Source organism: Argiope bruennichi, chromosome 4 (assembly GCF_947563725.1).
Source record: "Argiope bruennichi chromosome 4, qqArgBrue1.1, whole genome shotgun sequence".
Lineage (NCBI taxonomy): Eukaryota > Metazoa > Arthropoda > Arachnida > Araneae > Araneidae > Argiope > Argiope bruennichi.
In genome coordinates this window covers 57,876,098-57,897,792 of record NC_079154.1, presented here as the reverse complement: position 1 = coordinate 57,897,792, position 21,695 = coordinate 57,876,098, and the positions used below count along the sequence as shown (strand labels likewise).

Genomic DNA, 21,695 nt, shown 5'->3' with positions numbered 1-21,695 from the left:
AGAGAAAGAAGGTAAATGAACATTAGATTTTCTACTATAGGCATTCTCTCTGACACCATAAATAAATTTCAAAAATTCAATTTACCTTCTTTCTTCCACTATTCCCTTCTATGGTAAAAGTGAAGTTTAGTGTGCTCTTTGGTGCGCCAAGGATACCAAATCGCCAATAAAGATGGCGGACAAAGTAAACAAACACTTCTGTGGAACAGTTACGCTTACCACTTTCTTCAATATAATTATGATTTTTTTACTGATAAGTATTGTTTTTTGAAGAACGACTGCGCCGGTCTGTTGGGTGCAGAACAAAAATTAGAGCATGCAGTGCCTTCGGCATCTGTAGAAGGCACCGGGCAGAATTTTTTAACTTAAAAAAAATCATCCTGCGGCTTCGCTAGCAGCGGGAGCAGGAACCTATTAGCTTCACTAGCACATTGAACATAAGGACTGTGTGGTCTGTAATATGGTGCGGATTCAATCCTTTCTTTCTGCAGCACCAGATCTTTCCATCGATTCTCTCATCCAAATCATATTCTCACCACACATCGGACATACACACTTAGAAGCAATCAAACCATTCTCCGTACAAAATTTCAATCAGTCATCCTTTCCTAACTTCAATAGCTCGTAAAAAATATATATATTCCACTCACCCTTCATCCACTCTGTAGGTTCGAAATACTGCCTTACATCCCATTTACTCGACATCCATTCTTGCACAATTGCCGACAAAACAAATTATGAAGGAAACCAAACGTTAGAGCACCAAAAGAATTACGAAAACTGCGAAGAATTCCCTTGCAGTTGACTTTTAAAGTAAGAATACAGACGATTTCGTAAATTAAGAATTCAGACGATTTTTTTAAAACGCATACTGATAATTAAAAATTGCTAATGAATAAATATTTTCTGTTTGTATTCACATTAAAAATAAAATTGCCGTGTCTTATTAGATGTAAAAAACTTTCAATTATAATAAAGAACAAAATTAAAATCTTTAATCGATATTTTTTTATTATTTTCAATTTAACATTTTTCATAAAATGGTTGTAGTTCATGTACAACTCAACCATTGTAAAAAGTAGTGAACAAAGCAGCATTAGGGTTGCTAGAAGAGCGTTCTGTTGGGTTGCCATATTGGCGACAAACTCGGGTAGCACACTAATCTTCACTTCAATCGACATTTGTTACTATTTCTTCTGGACTCCTCAAGATAGTGGAGTTTTGCGGAGTTTTTGGAAAATTGGTATGATTTTGTTGTGCTTGCCGAGAAAATTCTTAAGTATTGTCTCAATCTGTATGTATGTAAAAAATGAACACAATAATACAAAACCGCAAGAAACTAAAAGAATGAATGTTGGCATTTGTCTGAACATCATAATTACAAATACTGAAATTGAAAGATTTTTTTGTAGAATAAAGCGACAAATATTATCATCCCATATTGAAAGACACAGTTCATGCAGTTTTTATGGATATGGAACTATTTTAATTCGATTTTTATCCTAATAACAACATTTATTTTGGACAAATGATTCTTTATAACATTTTTGAAAATAAAAATGCTATATCACCAATATAATAGCATGATATATTTCCTTAGTGGTGGAAATAAAAGAAAGCTCTCTGTTGCAATCGCTCTCATCGGATCGCCACCTTTGATCTTACTGGATGAACCTACAGCAGGGGTTGATCCTGTGTCTCGCAGAAAGATTTGGAGTATACTCTCACAAGCACGGAATAACACAGGAGCTGCAGTTCTACTTACGACCCACAGGTATAAATATATTGTTGTTGTTTTCTGTAAGCAGTTCGTATTATAGTGTGTTTCCTAGGGGTTTTTTTTTTTGTTGTTGTTGTTAGAAATAAATTTTTCCATTTTAACAGTTTGCTATTGAATCATTTAGCACGATATAACAGCCAAATAACGCTGTGAATGTTTTCTAACATCTAATTAAGCTGCTTTACATTTTACTAGGGCGTCACATCCTCCTTCATGCACAGTAGATTTCAAAATTAAATCAGAGTAATGAACTTGATATGTGTCAAGAAAGAATGAAATAATTCCATATTTTAATTTAAATCAAGCATCTTTTTGTATACGAAGGCGTAGAAATATTTCTATTCTTTCATCCAAATTATTTTCAGATTTATAGTATTTTTTTCATCCAATTAATCGTTACTTCAAATATTCTAGTTTTTGCCTTAATGATATAAATAAACATATTTTTGTTTCATTAAAAAGTACATTTAGAGCCGACAATACCTTAAGACGACAATCTAAAAATTTCGCAACAATGGGGGGGGGGCTTATTCCTGAAACTTCTTCATAATAAATAATAAATTGCAGTATACATATAAATTTAATTACAGATATCTCGTTAAGTACATTAATAAATTATTGATGTTTAAAATATGAATTAATGAAAATGAGTTATTGTAATTTGTTTTTTATGCCTTTTTATTTTTTAAATCAATATTTTTTTATATTAGAATATGATTGTAAATATATTAATAAGCAGTGACATAAGGTGCGTGTTTGTTTTTCTTTGAGACGCCAAATATTCGATGTGGGTAAAATTCATAGATGTCCAGTAAACATAAGAGTACTTTTGTGACGGCAATTAAAGGATATCAGGATATGTCCTAATTTCACCTATGTTTCCTTTATTACTTTCATTCTTAATGTAAATTTATCATTTGTTTTTACAAATTTTTTTAATTGTTTTGTTATAACACATGCAAAAATATATGCAAAATATTATTCTCATACTTATTTTTCGTTTTATCAATAATAACCCAATTAATTATTATATCAATTGGCATTAATATTAGTGATTATGTAATTAGACATCAAAAATTAATTGTGATGACTTGGTATTTGTCATTTCATGAAAAGAGGTGTCACAGTTTTAATGGCACTTATGAAAACTGCATTAGTTTATCTATATCTGTATTACCTTATAGATAATCCTGTTTCCTATTTAAGAATAAATAATTTTTATAAATTTTCGAATATTAACTAGGTTCAACTTTGCAACTGTATAGGTGAGTGAATTAGATACAAATTAAAAATAAAGCTATACAGCCAACTGTAAACAATGAATGTATTAAATTGAATGGATGCGATAAATTAAAATATTCTATGAATATTTATAAATTTGTAAAAAATCCGAACTGGATGAATTCATATTTTTTGAATAAATTATTAATATTTGCTATTTCCAAAACGATGTCTTTTCTTTTTGTCACTACGAAATGTTAAAATCAGTTTCTGAAGAGCATTCCTTTACAACTTCTATTTAATTTAGAACATTATCCCTCTATTTTAATAAATAAAAGCCACTCAAAGCCATAATTTTTTTGGCATATTATTATTTTTAAGTAAAAGGTTCGTGCCACATTAGGAACAGTTTCAATGAAATTTTGAAATAAAATTGCAATAAGTACTACTTTATATCAGAAGTTAAAATGATTTGTGGTTTGTAGCACCTCTTTTTCTCCTTGAGCAGAGAGCGCTCCCTTGTGGCGTTTTACAGAAGACAAGCAGTTGAACGGGAGACCTGCTTCCTGAGGTCGACTTTTTCCCTATGCGCAACCCTTGCGCTAACGCCGAATACTTTCGGTTGGAAACGGTGGAATCCCTTCACCATACTGTTTTCTTTAACCTAATTGTCTACGTGTATTTGTAAATTTTGTAGTGTAGCTATGTTTGTGGAAATTGAAACTAGTGTATTTAAAACCGGGCAGTTCATTAGAAAATCACAACACACTCATTGTAAGTTCATTTTTTTATATATATATATATTAAGGTCTCATTTAGAAACAGCAATAGTGATCAGTTTTCTAGACGGTGAGCTGTTTCTAGACTTGTAACTGCGAATCGTAGTCAGATAATAAGCACAACAACCATCAATCCCGTTTCCAAACATCCAGGCTGCACTTGTAGAGAGACATTTGACTTGGAAATTTAGCTTGCACTGACCTTAATATACATAGTGAATAGTTAGTGTAATTTAGTTTGGGAAGAGGAATCATTACCTACAGAGCAAGATTCTATCACAAGACCACACCAGCCTCAAAATGTTGCTATAAACTAAATGAATACTTTTATGCCAAAAAACACAATAATAGAAAGCACAATTCCTGATCTTTGATTCTTTGTCCAAATTGAAACACTGAAATAGTAATAACCCGAATTTTTCGTATAGAAGTTTGGAAAATTTGATCACTTTACTGTAAATCAAGATTTCTTTTTTCGAATCAAAATCTTTTATGATGCGAAAAGAAAAAATTTATAATTTCGTTTCCGACAGGAAATATTTTCATCAGAAACTCTACAATTAGAGTGAATAAGAAAATCATGTGATTGTTAATCTATATTTATAATAAAGCTCAATGTGTGTGTGTGTGTGTGTGTGTGTGTGTGTGTGTGTGTGTGTGTGTGTGTGTGTGTGTGTGTGTGTGTGTGTGTGTGTGTGTGTTGGCGCTCTACAGGCCAGACCGTTCGACCAACAGCTACGAAATTTGGCACGTGTATACCTTGGAGGCTGGGAATGTGCACCTCGGGGTTATTTTTTCGAATTTTTAATTAAAATTTTATTTATTTAAAAAATAAGCGAAATTTTAGCGTGTTTCTGCTATAACTTCCGAAAATATTACCGCACAAAAAAGATTTTTACATCAAGTTAAAAATCAAAAATTTATCTTTTAAATGATACCAATGTTTTAACCTTAAAATTAAATTTCTATTTTTAATTAATTTTTAAATGAATAATTTAACTATATTTTTCAACAATTTTTTTCGTACAAAATAAAAATAAAATTTAAGCTGCACGAGCACGTTTTGCATTCATGGGGGAAAAAATTAGCTTTTTTCAAAGTGTTGCCATCACATCGATTAAAGCTCCATTTAAAAATAAATTAAATCTTTTTTGCAAATGAAATCTGGAAAAATATGATTTTCGTCACGTGTCTGTAGGAAATTAAACAAATATGAAATATTATTTTTTTCTAAAAAATAAATTCAAGAAAAATTATTTTATGATCTTTTACACTATCTGTATTATTAATCCAATAAATCAGTTTTATTTTAAGGCAAGTTTTGTTTAATATGAACAGGATATCCATTCAAATCAGGGCCACACTGCTAATTTGTAAACCTTTAGTAATAGACACAGATCTGCTAAAATGGTCTAAATGGAAAATGATTATATTTTATGTAACTTGATCCAATAAATACTCTAATATATAACGAATTTTTGATTTTACATAAAGCTTCTTCTGTGGAAATCAAAATGTTCTTGAAACACTAATATTTTAAATAAAGAATTAATTTCCAGTCAACTAAATCAATCACTTAAACTTACTGATTTATGAAAATTTGAATATCACTATTCAAAAAAAAAAAGAAAAAAAAAGGATAATTTTAGATTTTCCATCGATCATTTTAAAGAAAATAGGCCAATCAGCTCGCAGGTTTCTCAAGATTAATTGGCCTAAGATTATGAAAATGATGAGTTTTTCTAAATTTTTAACATTCAAAACTTCATAAATCAGTCTTAGTTAATCGTGGAAAAAAGAAACATTCATTCATTTATTTAAAATTTGGTGTGTCCAGAATATTTCTCAGAATATGATACCTTACTGCATAAAATTTAGACTTCATAATTTTTGAAATATATTTATAGGCCGGAAGAAAATATTTTTATTGATTTAATTTCAATCCTTTTGAAAGCAAAACTAAAAACTGAATTTTATGCTGATTCTGAGAAATTTTTGTTGAATTATTCTTTGAGATATTACATAAATTATGAAAAATATTTTGTAGTTCACATAAGACTTAAATACCGAACGATTCTGTTTGCAGTACTCATATTCAATAATAATAATAATAAATAAATAACAACAAAAATGATAAATAAAATAAAACGCTTGGTTTCATTAAAAAATATCTTTACATTAATTGCAATTTCAGCATTTCCACTTTAAATTAAAGTTGAAGTTTTACCGGAAATGACAACAAATTAGCAAAATATATATAGTAAATTGAACGAAACGATCTAAACAACAGTATAAGTTTGGTATGACTATCAAAATTTGAAGATTAAAAATGTTTTGTTTGAGAAGCTATTAAGAGACAAGTTACTTAAAATATTTAATTGAAAATTGTAGCGAGCGGTAATACTGGTGAACCGGCTTTTCGCCAAAGGCGGCTAGTCATAAATAAAAAGGAATATATTGGAAAATAGCTATTTAATTGGCTAAATTAAATGAAATCTTTTAAATCAAAATGAGTTCCTATTTTTGTTTCCAGTTAATAAAAAATTAGAAAGAAAATTATAGAACTTTTCGCTTTCCTAATATTATTAGAGAGGAGAGGGAATCTTTTAAATTTCTCAATTTAATTTATCTGAAACAAGAAAGCTTTTCTTTGGTTAACAATAATTTATTTTCTTGTAAGATTGACCACCAAATTTGCGCCCATACTTTACTTGAAACAAAGTTATGAGTTCTGCTTATCTCAAAGCATTTGTCTCAAAACTAGAGCAAGTATTCAAGTATTACAGAATGTAATTTCCCTTTCAGCCTATAATGCCTAAAAATATTACAACCATATATTCACGACATGATACGGCATTCAAAATATCAAACATTATGTTGATATCATACAATAACGTGTATTAATAGGATTAAATTTTTTTGGATGAAGTAAATTATTTATATTGAATTAAAAGCAATTACGTATAAAACAAAAGCAACAAGACAAAGTATATAATATAAAACAAAAGTAGTATTTACAAAGCATTTCCATTTATAGTATGGAGGAAAGCGAAGCGCTCTGCAACCGGCTAGCCATCATGGTGAATGGTCGTTTCCGTTGTCTGGGTTCTATTCAACAACTCAGATCCAAATACGGCCAAGGATATACCTTGATCATTAAAGTGAAAAGAGAGGACCAACAAAATATTCAAAAAGTAGAGGCGATCAAATCTCACATTCAGAGTAATCTCCAAGGAGCAAATTTGAAAGATGATCATCAGGTAAATAAAATCAAACTTTAGTTAAATAATATTTGCTACAATTTAAGAGAAAGAATTGTTGAAATTTTTCGGCAATGAATTTCTCCTCTTAAAGACAATGGAGATAATTTCAATTAAGCTTTTGGTAATTTCTTTTTTATGCGCAAAAAGCAACTCAGATTTATTAAACGAACTTACTCTGTAAATACTTTGCTTTTATCTTAATTTTTTATTAACTCTAAGAATATTATTTTCTATGGAAATGGATGTGTTTTGTGGAATGAGGAATTATTATTAAGGTTATTATATAAAGATATTTCAAGCATGATACTATTTCGTCTGAAATGAGCTTAGTCCAGTTTAGTTTAATTAGATTAACATTCGATTCTTGAAACCACACAAGGGCTATTGAACAACGAGAAACTCAACACAGTTTTTAACACAATACCAGCTAACGATCGTTCAACCGTGGTGGATTTTAACGAACACAAAATCCGAGTTCAAAGTGAATTCGAACTTCTCTTCGGATGTTGAGATTAACATCATATCATGGCAGGTCCATCTAAAAATTATAAATATATTTATGAGTGTGAAGTATATATATTTATGAATGCCAAGATCAATTTAGATAGTTGAAATCTCATGTTCCAATGGAATTCTAGCTTTAAAAAAATGAAAAACAAGCAATATTGTTTGTTCTCAATATTTCTTTTTTAGAAAATGCACAGAAATAAAAAGAAAATGTATCATATTATATTTAGTTTGGAGCATGCTTGCTTTCAGAATAAAAATTGTTGGACTGCTTTCCATACGTTTTGTTCTCTCTCTCTCTCTCTCTCTCTTTTTTTTTTTTTTAGAAAGGATACATCAATAGATTTAAGCAAAATCAATTTAAAGCTTATTTTAGCTTATTTAGCTGAAAGATTATTTTACTTCAAAATATGCATTGCCAAAATTAATTTACTCCAGATATTAATAAATTTATTATTCTATAACCTATGTGTTTTTTAAAAATCATGGTATATTTTCATACCCCAAAAATAAGTAAGCCAAAACATAATTCAACTTGAAAATATTCAGTGTATAAATGTATTCTGAATAATCTTAATACTTTATTCCTATAACCATTGAAATATTGTATTCTTCAGATAAGAATATCTTATTCCTCAAATAAAAACGAACTCATCCAATTGTTTTCCACCTTGATTTATACATATTCAAACTTAAATATTATTTATTTTAATATAAAAAAATATGAATATTATTAATAAAATAATAAAAATTTATTATCATATAAAATATTATTATTTATTTTATTCATGGATCTCATCCAAAAATTAATACATAGCAAGAATTTTTGTCTTATTTCATCCATCTAAGCTGATACGTTATTAAATGCATATGCACGCTGAAGAGCCAGGTTGGATTCCTGTTGAAGAATTTTATCTTCTTGTTTATAAATGGACAGTTAATGTATATATTTTCAATTATAATTTTTCGGACAAAAGAAAGTATAAAATGCGGATGCATATAAAAATCTCGAGGTAGAATTTTGTTATCGTGATGATAGTTTCTTTATCCATATAACGTATAAGAATGGATAGAAAAAGAAAAACTGAAATGAAAAATTACAAAAATTTTAATCTAAATATTTAAGGTTATTTAAATGCTAAAATTTCTGATGCTTCTAATCACAAATAATATTTTGTTTATTTAAAAATTGTAGGAAAACTGATAATTATTATTTATTTTATTCGTGTATTTAATCCAAAATTTATTTTGCATTAAAACCATTATAGTATTTAGCATTTTAAAAATTATTTCTAACTGAATAGAATTTTGATTTGTATATATATATATGTATATATATTTTATTTTCCAGGGTATGCTTCAATATCATATCGTCAATCCGTCCATTACTTTGAGTTATCTTTTTAAGTTTACGTCGAGGATGAAGATTCAATTTGAATTAGAGGACTACCTCATCAGTGACACCTCATTGGAGCAAATTTTCTTAACATTCGCACGTGCACAAAGAATTTGCAGATAATAAACTTTCAAAACTGTTTACTTAAACTGTGTAAATTATTATTCTACCTCATCAGTGACACCTCACTGGAGCAAATTTTCTTAACATTCGCACGTGCACAAAGAATTTGCAAATAATAAACTTTCAAAACTGTTTACTTAAACTGTGTAAATTATTATTCTACCTCATCAGTGACACCTCACTGGAATAAATTTTCTTAACATTCGCACGTGCACAAATAATTTGCAGATAATAAACTTTCAAAACTGTGTAAACTATTATTCTACCTTATCAGTGACTCCTCACTGGAGCAAATTTTCTTAACATTCGCACGTGCACAAAGAATTTGCAGATAATAAACTTTCAAAACTGTTTACTTAAACTGTGTAAATTATTTAAGGACAAAAACTATGTACTTAAATAATTGTGCAACAATTATAATTTTGAATTGTTGAAGACCGTAGAGTTTGTTTACTTTAAAATTTAGCAAAGTATTAATTGTCTGAGTTTTTTTTTTCCACATGTTTTAATTCACTTTTTTTCATGTCTGAAAAAATGGCTCTTTTTTTAAATAGGGCTTTTATTTCTTTCTTCATGTGTTAGATTTCTGAAATTCAGTACAGTAACCATCAGATGACTATACATTTTTTTTTTCATAAACTAATTTCTGCCAAATAATTGTACGTTGGAATAAAAATCCTTCTACATTATAAAATGCCCGAAGCTTAAGGTTCAGAACATAATTGTTGTTGAGCTCGTAATATAAAATAAAAAAAGCAGAACATGCAACAAATAAAACTAGAAATAGATAGAAATCGAAAATGTACAAATTATTAATATCAAATATTATTTAAAACACGTGATTTTTTCAAAATTGCTAAAATATTGAAAAGACTTTTTATTTTATTTCCAAAAATAATAGCAAATGTGAATACGTTAGAGCTATACAGAGTTAAAAGACCGTTAACAAAATTTGCAGACCCATACATTAGATGGTGAAAATCACAATCGGGTTTTTTTTTCTAATTTTATTTAATTAAATATCAAACAAAATTTTAGCATTTCACTTTAAATTTCGAAAATATTAATGATAAAAAATTTTTATAAAACCTTAAAATTCAAAAGAAAATTTCATTTATTCAAATAGATTTTTCTTATATTTAATAAACTTTTAAAAGTAATTTTAAATATATTTATAGAAATAGATATAGTTACCACAATTGATACTTGCAGCTCAAAATCTTGCTGATGTAGTGAAAACTTATAAGCCAGTTAACAGCTACGCTACACGTGCAGTTGCTTTTGTATTATGGTCATGTTACTGGCCTGCGAACCACAAAGTCCCAGGTTCTATCCTCACCCCACACTGGTCTATCAGTTTGTAAACTAAAAAGTCACAGTTCGAAGTAAGTGAAAAATAGAAATATAGCAAATTTAGGTTATAAAATAATTAAAAGATGCTCTAGAATTTTAATAGTCTAATAAATAATTGAAATTAAATTTTAAAATATTTATAGTATTCGGAACTAATTTGTTTAATACCTGGAAAACTATAATGTTTGGAACCTAATTAGACATTATCGAAACCCAATGATGGTCAATATAGCAAAACTCTTATATTCTGCGCTGTTTTAGTACTTTCCAAATTTAACAATATAATGTGTTAATTCGATATATTGATAGAAATGCATAATCCACAATTTTTTGAATAACAAATAATTTTGCTATTGTTATTTTGAAATATTTCTTCCAAATATCTGTTATTTCAATAATTTTATTAATTAAAAATTATTAATTAGTGTTAAATATAAAATTTATTAATTGTAATTAATACTTAATTTACTAATTTAAGTAATGTGTGATTGAATTAATTTATCTATTTCAGTTTACTTCTTAAATTTGATTTTTTTTGAAAACTATTCATTTAATTACTTTATTGGATTAAACCATTTTCTTATAAATGTGAATTAAAAATATATGTCATTTCTTTAAAACGTTTGGTTCTATATTCTACCAATAGATGGCGCCTGTAGTAAACAGAATATATACAGTCATGTCACAAGCATTTAAAAATGATCTTTATGGAATAGTGCATCGTCAAATGCGAATATCGGAGAGTCAAGATCACTCCCAAGAAGTGGGGAGGTGACTTCACACTTTCCAGTAAAGTCTCCTACTTTCCAGTGATGTCACCGCTCCATTAAATTTCAATGATATGCAATTCAATGATACGATAATTCCAAGAATAACCGGTTCGTTCACTTTTCAACCCCTTCGCAGATCGTATCGATTGTTACTTAATATCGTGATCCAAGACCTGTAATCGAAATATCACCAGTAAAATCGTATCAAGGATTTGAATCACACCCCTCTTTGAAAAGTATTGATCACTGGTATTTGTGACTTTTTTGATATTGGTTACGTAATAACCGCTCGTAAAATATTCATCATCCCTATATATTGAAGTTGGCATAGCATTAGGAATGATGATTATTTTATGAACTGTTATTATGTAACCAATATTAAATAATCGCAAATACCAGTGATCAATATTTTTCAAAGAGAGGTATAATTCAAATCCTTGATAAGATCTTATTGATGGTATTTCGATTACAGGATCAAGACAGAAAGTATCAATTGAGGCGATTTGTCCAATTGAAATTCGAGGCAAAATTCATTCACACACTGGAAAATCCCTTACGTACTCATGCGTGTTTCAGGAAAAGACCTTCTAAGAAGCTTCAGGGGGAGAAATGTTCACATGATTCTTTCATTTTTCAAAAAGATAGGCAGAAGCACTCCCGAAAGTGCTGCGTGATAATTACTATTTCTGGAAACAAAAACCTGCTTATATCATTATATGTAAACAAGATTTCATTTGCACTCAGACCTTTATTGAAAAATATTTTCTCCCCTTAAAGAAGTTTTTGCAGATATTCAGTGCTCCAAACAAATTTCATATATAATATATCTTAAATGGATATAAACACCATAATTACTGCTAATACTAATCTTTTTCGATTATTGAAACGGTTTGATATTCACATAATTAAATCCAGTGTGCTATTAATATGAAAATAGTACTTTCCCTAAAGATCGAAAAGCTGTTTTAAACGAATACATGGTTTACTTTTAGGCCCTATTAAAAATAAAAGTTATATTTTAAATGAATTGCCACTGATGAAATTATTTTCATAGATTTTTAAATATATCTTGATGATGCATAGAAATGTAAATAATTTTTTTAAACGTACATCAGAAATTTTGAAATCTTGATATAAGTTGTATTTATCTTTTTATAACCATCATCAGGTTTTTATAAACGGTCAGTTATATAATTGGCAGTGTGGTAATAAAAACTATTTTGTTTATTAAAATTAAATAAAGTTTTTATTATAATATTAACTTTCTTTTCAGCGTATTGTGAGTCACTCCTTAATGGAAAAAGCTGTAATGTTCATATTGAAATTTACTTTAATAAATTCTTTTTCTTTTTTCAATAAACAAATCGTTTTAAAATATTTTAATTTAAATGTAAATAAATAAATTTCCTCTTTAACTTAAAGCTTTTTTTTGCGACAAAGTGTGCGAAAAATAAACAAAACAGAAATAAAATAGATAGATTCACAAATATAATATTCCATAAATTTGCAAAATAGTTATTAAGCTGTTTTCTAAAATCTCTGCGTCTAAATTAAATTTTAAAAAAAATCGAATAAAAACTAAATTCTTGGGAAAAAAGGAAGATGAATCGATGAAAAAGCGTTGTAATCAGCCTTTAAACTATCATTCTGTATATTTCGGTATGTAATGCTTACACATTAATTTTATTGGAATAATATTATAGAGTAAATAAAATTCCTCATGAAATTCAGGCTAATTACAAAATATTTATTACTTACTCCAATCCACATTATTAGAAGAAATCCAGAGCTTGAGTTGTGGAGCATGAATAATACTTACCTTCGAAAATCACTTTTTCAGAACTTTCCTTCAGAATAAAAACATTTGTCTAGTGAATTGTTTGACATCAATTCAAATTAAAGGAATCATTAAACTATTGTAATACTCCTGTGATTCCAAATTCTAGTCATTTGCGCCTCTAACAATCAATTAAAAGTTTTGTGTTTATTTTCATAATACACAAATGCCAATAAACTTCAGAAGTGATTTTGTGAATTGTATTTTTCAAAAGTGTAAAAATTTTAAATTGTAAACATTATTTTAAACTGAAACTCTATTCTTTATTAGGTTTGTTAATAGTTTAACATCTTAGATTTGAAATTCTTGGAATGTTAAAATTCTAAAAAGTCTGAAAACTTCTACTTTCTAATTCATTGCAGTGAACTTCTTGTCGTTGCTTGTATTGTGGTTTAGAGATGGGAAAGAACGTTCAGCTGTAAGATACGAGTCTTTCGTTCACCATTTTAATCCGTTCGTTTCAAGTGTTCGTAAATGAACGATTTTTCTTTTTCTGAGTTACGAGTCTGCTTTTTCGTTTTTGAACGAAAAACTAAGATTTGACTTTGTCTTTCGTGGTCTGTGTTAACCAAACTGGTACTTTCGGTTGTACTGAATGTAAATGGTGGCCATAATAATGGGGAAATATGACGCATACGAAGTTATTTTTCTTCATTCTGGGAAATTCTTAGTGAATGAAGTGATTTCAGTATTTCACATAAGCACCAGGTATGTGATAGACTCTGTGTGATCAATTCCTCCTTCCCAGTTTTCAGTTAGTTCGACATTCTAAGTATTTTCGTGCTAGAAATCAGACATGTTTCTTCGATTTTGACTTTATTTTGGAATGAGCCTTTTGGATCGGCATGCCCGACAACGAGGAACAGTCTAAACGCCTTTTCGTTGACCTTCAAGAAATGATAATCGATGATAAAAAAGAAGAGATAAATCCATACGAAAACTGCTTCCGCAGGGAAACATACATGATGTATATTAATCTAGTGGGGATGGATTTGGAAAATCATTACCGCAAAGAAAGACAAAACAGAGTGAAGTTTGAAGTGAAAAAAAGTGAAGTTGTATATGGAAGAGAGAAAGATCCCTATAGATAACAATGCCAGATTCGAAGATCTCAATGGACAGCATATCTCGAAAGGAAATCATGCGGAGCACCTAAATGGTATAATTTTCCAAAATTTCTGCGTCTGCGTATATGCGGAAAGATGTAGCACATACGTTAAAAACAACCCATTAAATAGTAAAGATAAATTCAAACAGTAACTAAACGTAAAGCAACAAAAAAATACCTCTATCCAAATGCAAAAAGAGCCAATCTCAACGCAAAATAAATATCATGATTTAGCAACTACTGTAGACCATCCAACTAACTGGAAAGAAAACGTAATAAAACAAATACCCCTATAATGCTTAAATTTACTACAGACTACCATAGAGTTCTTGAGAAATTATACGAAAACTTCTCAATCAAAGAAACAAATTTAAGTAATGGTTACATCAAAATGTTTACTAACTCAGTTGAAAGCCATCAAAAAAAAAAAAAAAATCAGGAATATTGTATAGGAGACAAATTTGAATTTTAAATTATGCAACTGAAAACTTCTAAACCAGTAAAAGCTGTAATCAAAGAACTGCATAGAACTGCATTAGAACTGCATAACTGCATATATTATTAATATATTAACTGCATATTATTATAGACGACATAAAGGAGCACTAACTGAAAAGGGCCTTGCCGTAGATAGACTTATGAAGCTTACGCTAGCAAAGACCCGACGCCGTCTATCAATATTTCTCAATAAAGTAGCGAACATCCAATTTAAAAGATATTTATAAAAAAAGTATACATAAGGTATTTAAAAGTCACTATCGAAGAATGCAAGGGTCGAAACACCATAGCCCAATGCTATAAATATAAACTCAAACTGAAACGAGAAATCAAGATGCCTTAAATGCCAGGGAGAGTATGAAACAAAAGATTGTCATATTGAGGAAAGAATCGAGTCCCCTAAATGTATAAATTACCGAAAAATAGAGTACATTACATCTTACAGAGAATGCGAAGCATTTCCAAAGTTGAATCAAAAACTCAATCATACCATCAATATGCGAAACAAACTCAACCCGAAAACCAATAGTCAGGAACAACGTGAGCTACGCTCAACTTTTTAACAAAACTTCTGTACAACAGACGGCACCAACAACAGCACCCACTCCCCCAACAAGGAAATCCTTTCCTTCCACTCACGCGGATGGCAAAGTCACTGCAATGCTTGAAATCATTACACAAATTAAAGAAATGTTCAGTAAAATACTAGAAGTATTCACAATGGCACAAGAGCTTAAAATGCAGTCAACATTACCGACAAATAGTGAAATCTTACTCAGAACTTGATCAGTGTAGGTAACCTTAATAATGTTTAATGTTCATTATTAACTCTCATAAAATTGTGTTCTGGAACGCAGACGGAATCAGGTGATGAATCAATGAATCAAATCAATGAACGAAAACTGTTCATAAATAAGTATAACTCCGATTTTATTTTATTTCAAGAGACCTATCTGAGATCTGGTCGAAAAAATCTACATCACGAACTATGCATCATATTATAACTATCGCGAAAGTCATTACCCCGCTAAATCAAGTGAAGGTACGGCAGTAATTGTCCAAAATTGTATCCTCCATCACCAAATAATTCCCCCAATTTTAAATTACGTTCAAGCCTCATTAATTCCCATATTCTCCAAAAATAGTGATTATATCACCTTAACTTCTATTTATGTGCCCTATATATGACACCCTCCCTCACTCCGACTACAACAGGCACACTGTCGATATAGAAAACCTAATTCATATCAATTCTAATCAAATAATCTTCAGTGATTTTAACGTCCACTATGTAACCTGGAATCGAAAACAAAATAACCAAAGAAAAATAACCTTGAAACATTTTGACGACAACGAGAGACTGGAAATACTAGTCCCAAATGAACCTACCTACTCGTTATAGAAATACCTCGGCGTCTACCATCGACTTAGATAATCAAAAACTTCTTATACCTTTCTTATATATTAAATCTATCCTCGAACTTAGCTAACCGTTCGCTCTGAATTTTCACTTCAAATTAAGGATGACGAATATTTTACGAGCGGTTATTACGTAACCAATATCATAAAGTCGCACATACCAGTAATCAATACTTTTCAAAGAAGGGTGTGATTCAAATCCTTGATACGATCTTACTGGTGATATTTCGATTACAGGTTTTTGGATCACGATAGAAAGTAATAATCGATACGATATCACTGAAATTTACCGGAGCGGTAACTTCACTGGAAAGTAACAATCGATACGATCTGTACAATGGAAGCTCTCGAACAAAACAGAAGAGGGGAAATCTGTGAATGGATTGAAAGTGAACGGACCGGTTATTGGAATTATCGTATCATTGAATTGCATATCACTGAAATTTATCGGAGCGGTGACTTTACTGGAAAGTGAAGTCACTCCACTTCACTTCATGAGAGTAACCTTGTCTTTCCGATATTAGCATTTGATGGTGCACTATTCCATACAAATCCTTTTAATTGCTTGTGACTTGACTTTGCATATATTCCGTTTACTGCTGGCGCCATCTATTGGTAGAATATAGAACTAAAGTAAACAATTTAAGGAAATTGCATATATATTTAATTCAAATTTTTCAGAAAATAGTTTACTCCAATAAAGAAATTAAATAAATAGTTTTGAAAAAAATCAGATTTAAGAAGTAAGCTGAAATTGATAAATTAATTTAATCACACGTTACTTAAATTAGTAAATTAAGCATTAATTACAATTAATAATTATATATTTAATATTAAGTAATAATTTTAATTAATAATATGATTGAAATAACAGATATTTGGAACAAATATTTAAACATGACAATAGCAAAATAATTTGTTATTCAAAAAATCGTGGATATGCATCTCTACTTCAAATACACCCTGCCAGACCAAAAATGTAACACGAAAACAAATTGGAAAAACTTCAGAAGTGATTTCATCAACGTCAGCTTTAGTATTAACTACTTAAACGCTCCCAATAGCATCTATAAGCTCACGGAGGAAATTGAAAGTAGCATATGGTCAGCTAAACTGAAAAATTCCAGCCCAATTAAATTAAATCAATCGTACTTCTACCCAATAATCAAAAGACTTAATACAGAAAGAAGCTGATTAAGAAAAATATATCAACTCAATAGAAACTCCTTCCCTAAAATCCAACGAACTAACAAGATTAATTAAATAAATAGACCAAACAGATAAATAAATTAGATGCAAAATTAATTGAAAATGAATGAGCTAATAGGCTCATTAATTTAAATAATGAAAACGGCAATATAGGGATTTTATGAAACTATTCAAAAATTAGAAATGCAGCATTCCAACCTTTAACGGTTCGACCAGTATTGCGCAAAACGACCTGAAACCGGAAGAAACAATTCGAGGAAGCTATTAAAAACTTTCACAGTACATAGATGGCGCCACAGCAGCAACTTGCTTCGAAATAGACCATCTGAAATCCTTTTGGTGATATAAAAAAACTCAAGCAACAAAGCACTAGGATGTGACAATATCTTGAATAAAATTATAAAAAACTGCCCTTCAATATAATCATTATTTTTACCCTGCTCATACAACAAATATTGGAAGTAAGTCACTTCCCGACACGTTGAAAGACAGACACGGTGGTGCCGATTTTAAGCCATGAAAGGACCCTACAAATCCTTCTAGCTACAAGCCAATCTCACTACCTTCATCCCTAAGGAAAATTGCTGAAAGTATCATTCTAAAGTGTCTAAACACTCAGCAAATCGACAACAACATCCTATGTCCCAAACAATTTGGGTTACGACCAAGCCTCTCTACGATGCACCTGTTAGTCTGGGAGTTGAATACATCACTAAAGACATTTGTTCACAAACAGAAAACAGGGATTGTCCTCCTTGACACACAAAAAAACATTTGATTTAATATGGATAAACAGTCTCATTTTCAAGTTGATAAACTATCATATCCCTAGCAAACTGATCAGTATCATCGAGTCCTATCTCAGTGATAGTTCCTTTAAAGTCAGAGTACAATACGACACAGAAAACATCAAAGTAGAAGTAGTACAGGGTTCCATATTAGGACTCACTCTCTTCTTATTTTGTATTAATGATATGACCAAGCAATTTAACACTATGTTGCGTTTTTTTGCAGACGACAAAACAATACAGGACAAAAATAAAATACACCTTACACCTTCCGCTAAATAGACACATCCGCAAGCTAGAGAATTGGTTTCAGAAATGAAAGATAGAAATCAATTCCACCAAAACAGAAGCCATAATATTTCGCAAAACCCACAAACAGCCAGTCTTTCCTCAAATTAACCTTCCGTCGGGCGCAATGCAAATCCTAACAAGATCGGGCGCAATTCATCTAAGAGATTAATGTACTCAATTAATGCAATTTTTGAATGTATGATAAAAAAAACATATTAAACAGAACTTTTCACTTACATTTGAATATATTTAGTATGAGTATTTGAGTATATATGAGTACTCAATTAATGTAACTTCATCTCACAGATTAGTTGCGCCCAAAGGAAGGTTAAGATGTTGAAAAATAGCCCTTATGAGTGATCTCAGGCAGCTAAATGTTTAGGCGTAATTTTAGATGAAAGTTCATTTGGGAAAAAGTATTTTCTTTGTATTAAGGATAGGTCCCGAGCACTATCATGTAAATTCTATCCTCTAATTGATCGGTACTCAAAACTGAGTGTGGAATGGAGATGCTTATTTTTACAGCCTATTTGCGACCACTACTCACTTATACAAGCCCCGTTTGGGGTCATGCAGCTAAAACTACATCGAAAACTTTCAACAACAACATAATCAGATCATCTGAAACATATGTAAGACAAAAGAATAACTTACCTGCTAAATACACTGCAATATAAGTCATTTAACGAAACAATCAAAAAGCTCTCAATTAAATTTTTCAATAATGTGGATAATAATGAAAACGATGTCATAACAAAAATTAACAAATATATATCTAATCTAAAAATTCAGAAACCCCGAAATGTAGCTCTTATTCAGTAATAAAATCACAGCCAGAAAACTAACTCTCGCGTTCTCATGCACTGTCAACACCCACCTCATACTGCAAGTAACTTGATTGGTCAATAATGTGCAATAGTTTATCCGCTACAAACTGCAACTCAACTATCAAAATGTTGCTATCACTCGGGATTTTTTCACTTTCTCCACCCCATTATCAGGAAGGACGCAAACTAATTGGACGACCTTCGCTTCTCCCTCATCCTAATCCAGACATACTGCTATCGACCAGGCGAGTAAACCATCTCCTTTCCAGCCCAGGACAGTCATGTCGTCAGGGAATCAAAGCCCTGCCAAGACTTGGAGATAATCTTGTCCCACAAGGAGGTCAAATACTATCATCCGTCGATTCCCCCTCCTGAATTTGCTTTTTGAGTACTGAGCTCAAGAAAGGAAGCAACCTGATTCCTGTTCTCGATTGGAATAATTCAGTTGTTTTAGATGCGGACGAAGGTTTTTCCTATTGAATGCAAAGGATTTGTTTGATAATGAAATTTGAATTTTTATCCTATGTGGGAAAAGGCAACGACCAGCATTAATATGTGAAATATATTTATTAAGATTAAATGACAAAGGACAAAACATTACTAACATAGAACATAAAAAGATACATGAGCGTGAGCTGCACGTCTTACAGACTCACTGCCCAATTATCATCTGCCAATAATGGCGGGGAAGCATCATGTGATGCATGACGCAACATGGCGCCATACAGGATATGAGATCTGTCAGTAGTTCCCACACCTATAAATAAATACTTTCAGTAGTGGCGTAGCTTGGTAACTGATGATCGTTCGGAAACGTTCGGAGTGAGGCTAGTAAAAAAATGTTCACACTTCATCTTTTATTAATTATATAAATAATTCGTTGTATGAGATATTGAATTACTATTTATAGTACCATTAATTAGATTTAAAATATATTATAATTTAAAAGAAGCTAAGAAGTAATTTAGTACTTATCCACATTTTTATGAAATACAACTACAAGATGACATGATTACAAGGACAATTACTTTTATTCTGGTTTATCGGATATGGCATTGATTCTCCGCATAAATTTATTTTCGTCAGCTTGAAGAATATGACAACAACAGGGTGCGTGCCAATGTAATTATATATCATTGAACGGGCACCTCTGGGAATTTAACAGTTTTGTCATTCTAAAGTTATTTGCTATTTTCCATGTATGAAGATCCCTATTAGCTTAAAATATTGTACTATATTCCCACAGTATTGTTCGAAGCTCTGAACTCCGGCCAATGTCTGAAAGATATTGTGACAATGTTGTTTGGCAATTTGTGCTAATAGGGATATACACTTTTATAAATATTTTAGCATGACAAAGTTTATAGGTAAGAAATACCTCCTATCAAATCTATAAATTGTGTGATGCAAGAATAATTCAAACTACTCTACAAAGCAGATCATTTGACTAGACTTCCAGCTGACACGTAGTTACTTTTAGAGTAATTTCAGCTACGAAAGGATTTTTCAAGATTTAAATTACATCTTCAATGAAATAAAATTAATCGAAATTTTATTATTCAATTCAATGACTTCGGAACATATTATTCCACAAAACCTTTCTACACCATATAAAAATTCAACTAATATTATAATACACCATAAACTTTTAGTATCATGATATAATTTATTCAATAATATAGCAAAATGTTGCGTTTTTTTGGGGGGGGTGATTAAACTTGCATAACAAACTTTATTCATTTAGCTCTTTCCATTTTTTAAAACTATCAATAATGACGGAAAAAGACAGACATAACATCGAAAGTGATGTTTTAAGAGGATCTGATGAGATGTAAAATAAGAAATATCAAAAGCATTTTTTTCTTTCAAAATTTGGTATATAAGAATATAATAATGATGATTTCTCTCTCTTTTTAGGTTCAATTTTCTTCCGAAGAAAAATAAAATTTAAAAATTAACTCTTCATACTTCTTTCTTTTTTTTTTTTTTTCTATTTTTCTTATTTTTTTTTTTTTTTTTTTTTTTTTCGTATTCAACAAAAAAAAAAATGTTGTTTTTTAATAAAAATTGTCTACTAGCACATTGAAAACACTGTAAATTTTGATATAGATATATAAAAAAATTATTTGAAAGAAATATTTCATCATGTTGTTCAATTAAACACATTAGCGGTTTTTATACTAGAAAGATAGTATTTCCCTCTTTATGTAAATGCCTTTTTATTAAGTTGTAAATCAGAAACAAACACAAAATTTCTTACAAAATAAAACATATTTAGTGCATATTTAGAGAAATACATTTTTGCAAACTTTAAATTATTGATTGTGAGAAAAAAATATTAAAAAAAAACTCGTCCAATATAGCGTTTACATTGCATCTAAGAATAAATGTAAGCATTTTTTTAAATTAATAGCAAATGTTGCAGTAAAAATTTCAAATTATGGAAAATATTCTAATTTTTTTTCATTCTGAAGCATTTATATATATATATATATATATATATATATATATATATATATATATATA

General features: G+C 29.9%; 1 protein-coding gene across 1 annotated transcript in view; it reads left to right on the top strand.

Moving 5' to 3' along the window:
- LOC129966076 (phospholipid-transporting ATPase ABCA1-like) overlaps positions 1 to 9,308 on the top strand; it is a 63,213-nt gene extending 53,905 nt beyond the window's left edge. The window contains exons 21-23 of the mRNA XM_056080445.1: positions 1,601 to 1,774; positions 6,818 to 7,040; positions 8,902 to 9,308. Coding sequence (XP_055936420.1) covers positions 1,601 to 1,774; positions 6,818 to 7,040; positions 8,902 to 9,069 — 565 coding nt within the window. The 3' untranslated portion in view covers positions 9,070 to 9,308. The remainder of the gene's footprint in view (positions 1 to 1,600; positions 1,775 to 6,817; positions 7,041 to 8,901) is intronic.
- The last annotated feature ends 12,387 nt before the right edge of the window (positions 9,309 to 21,695 follow it).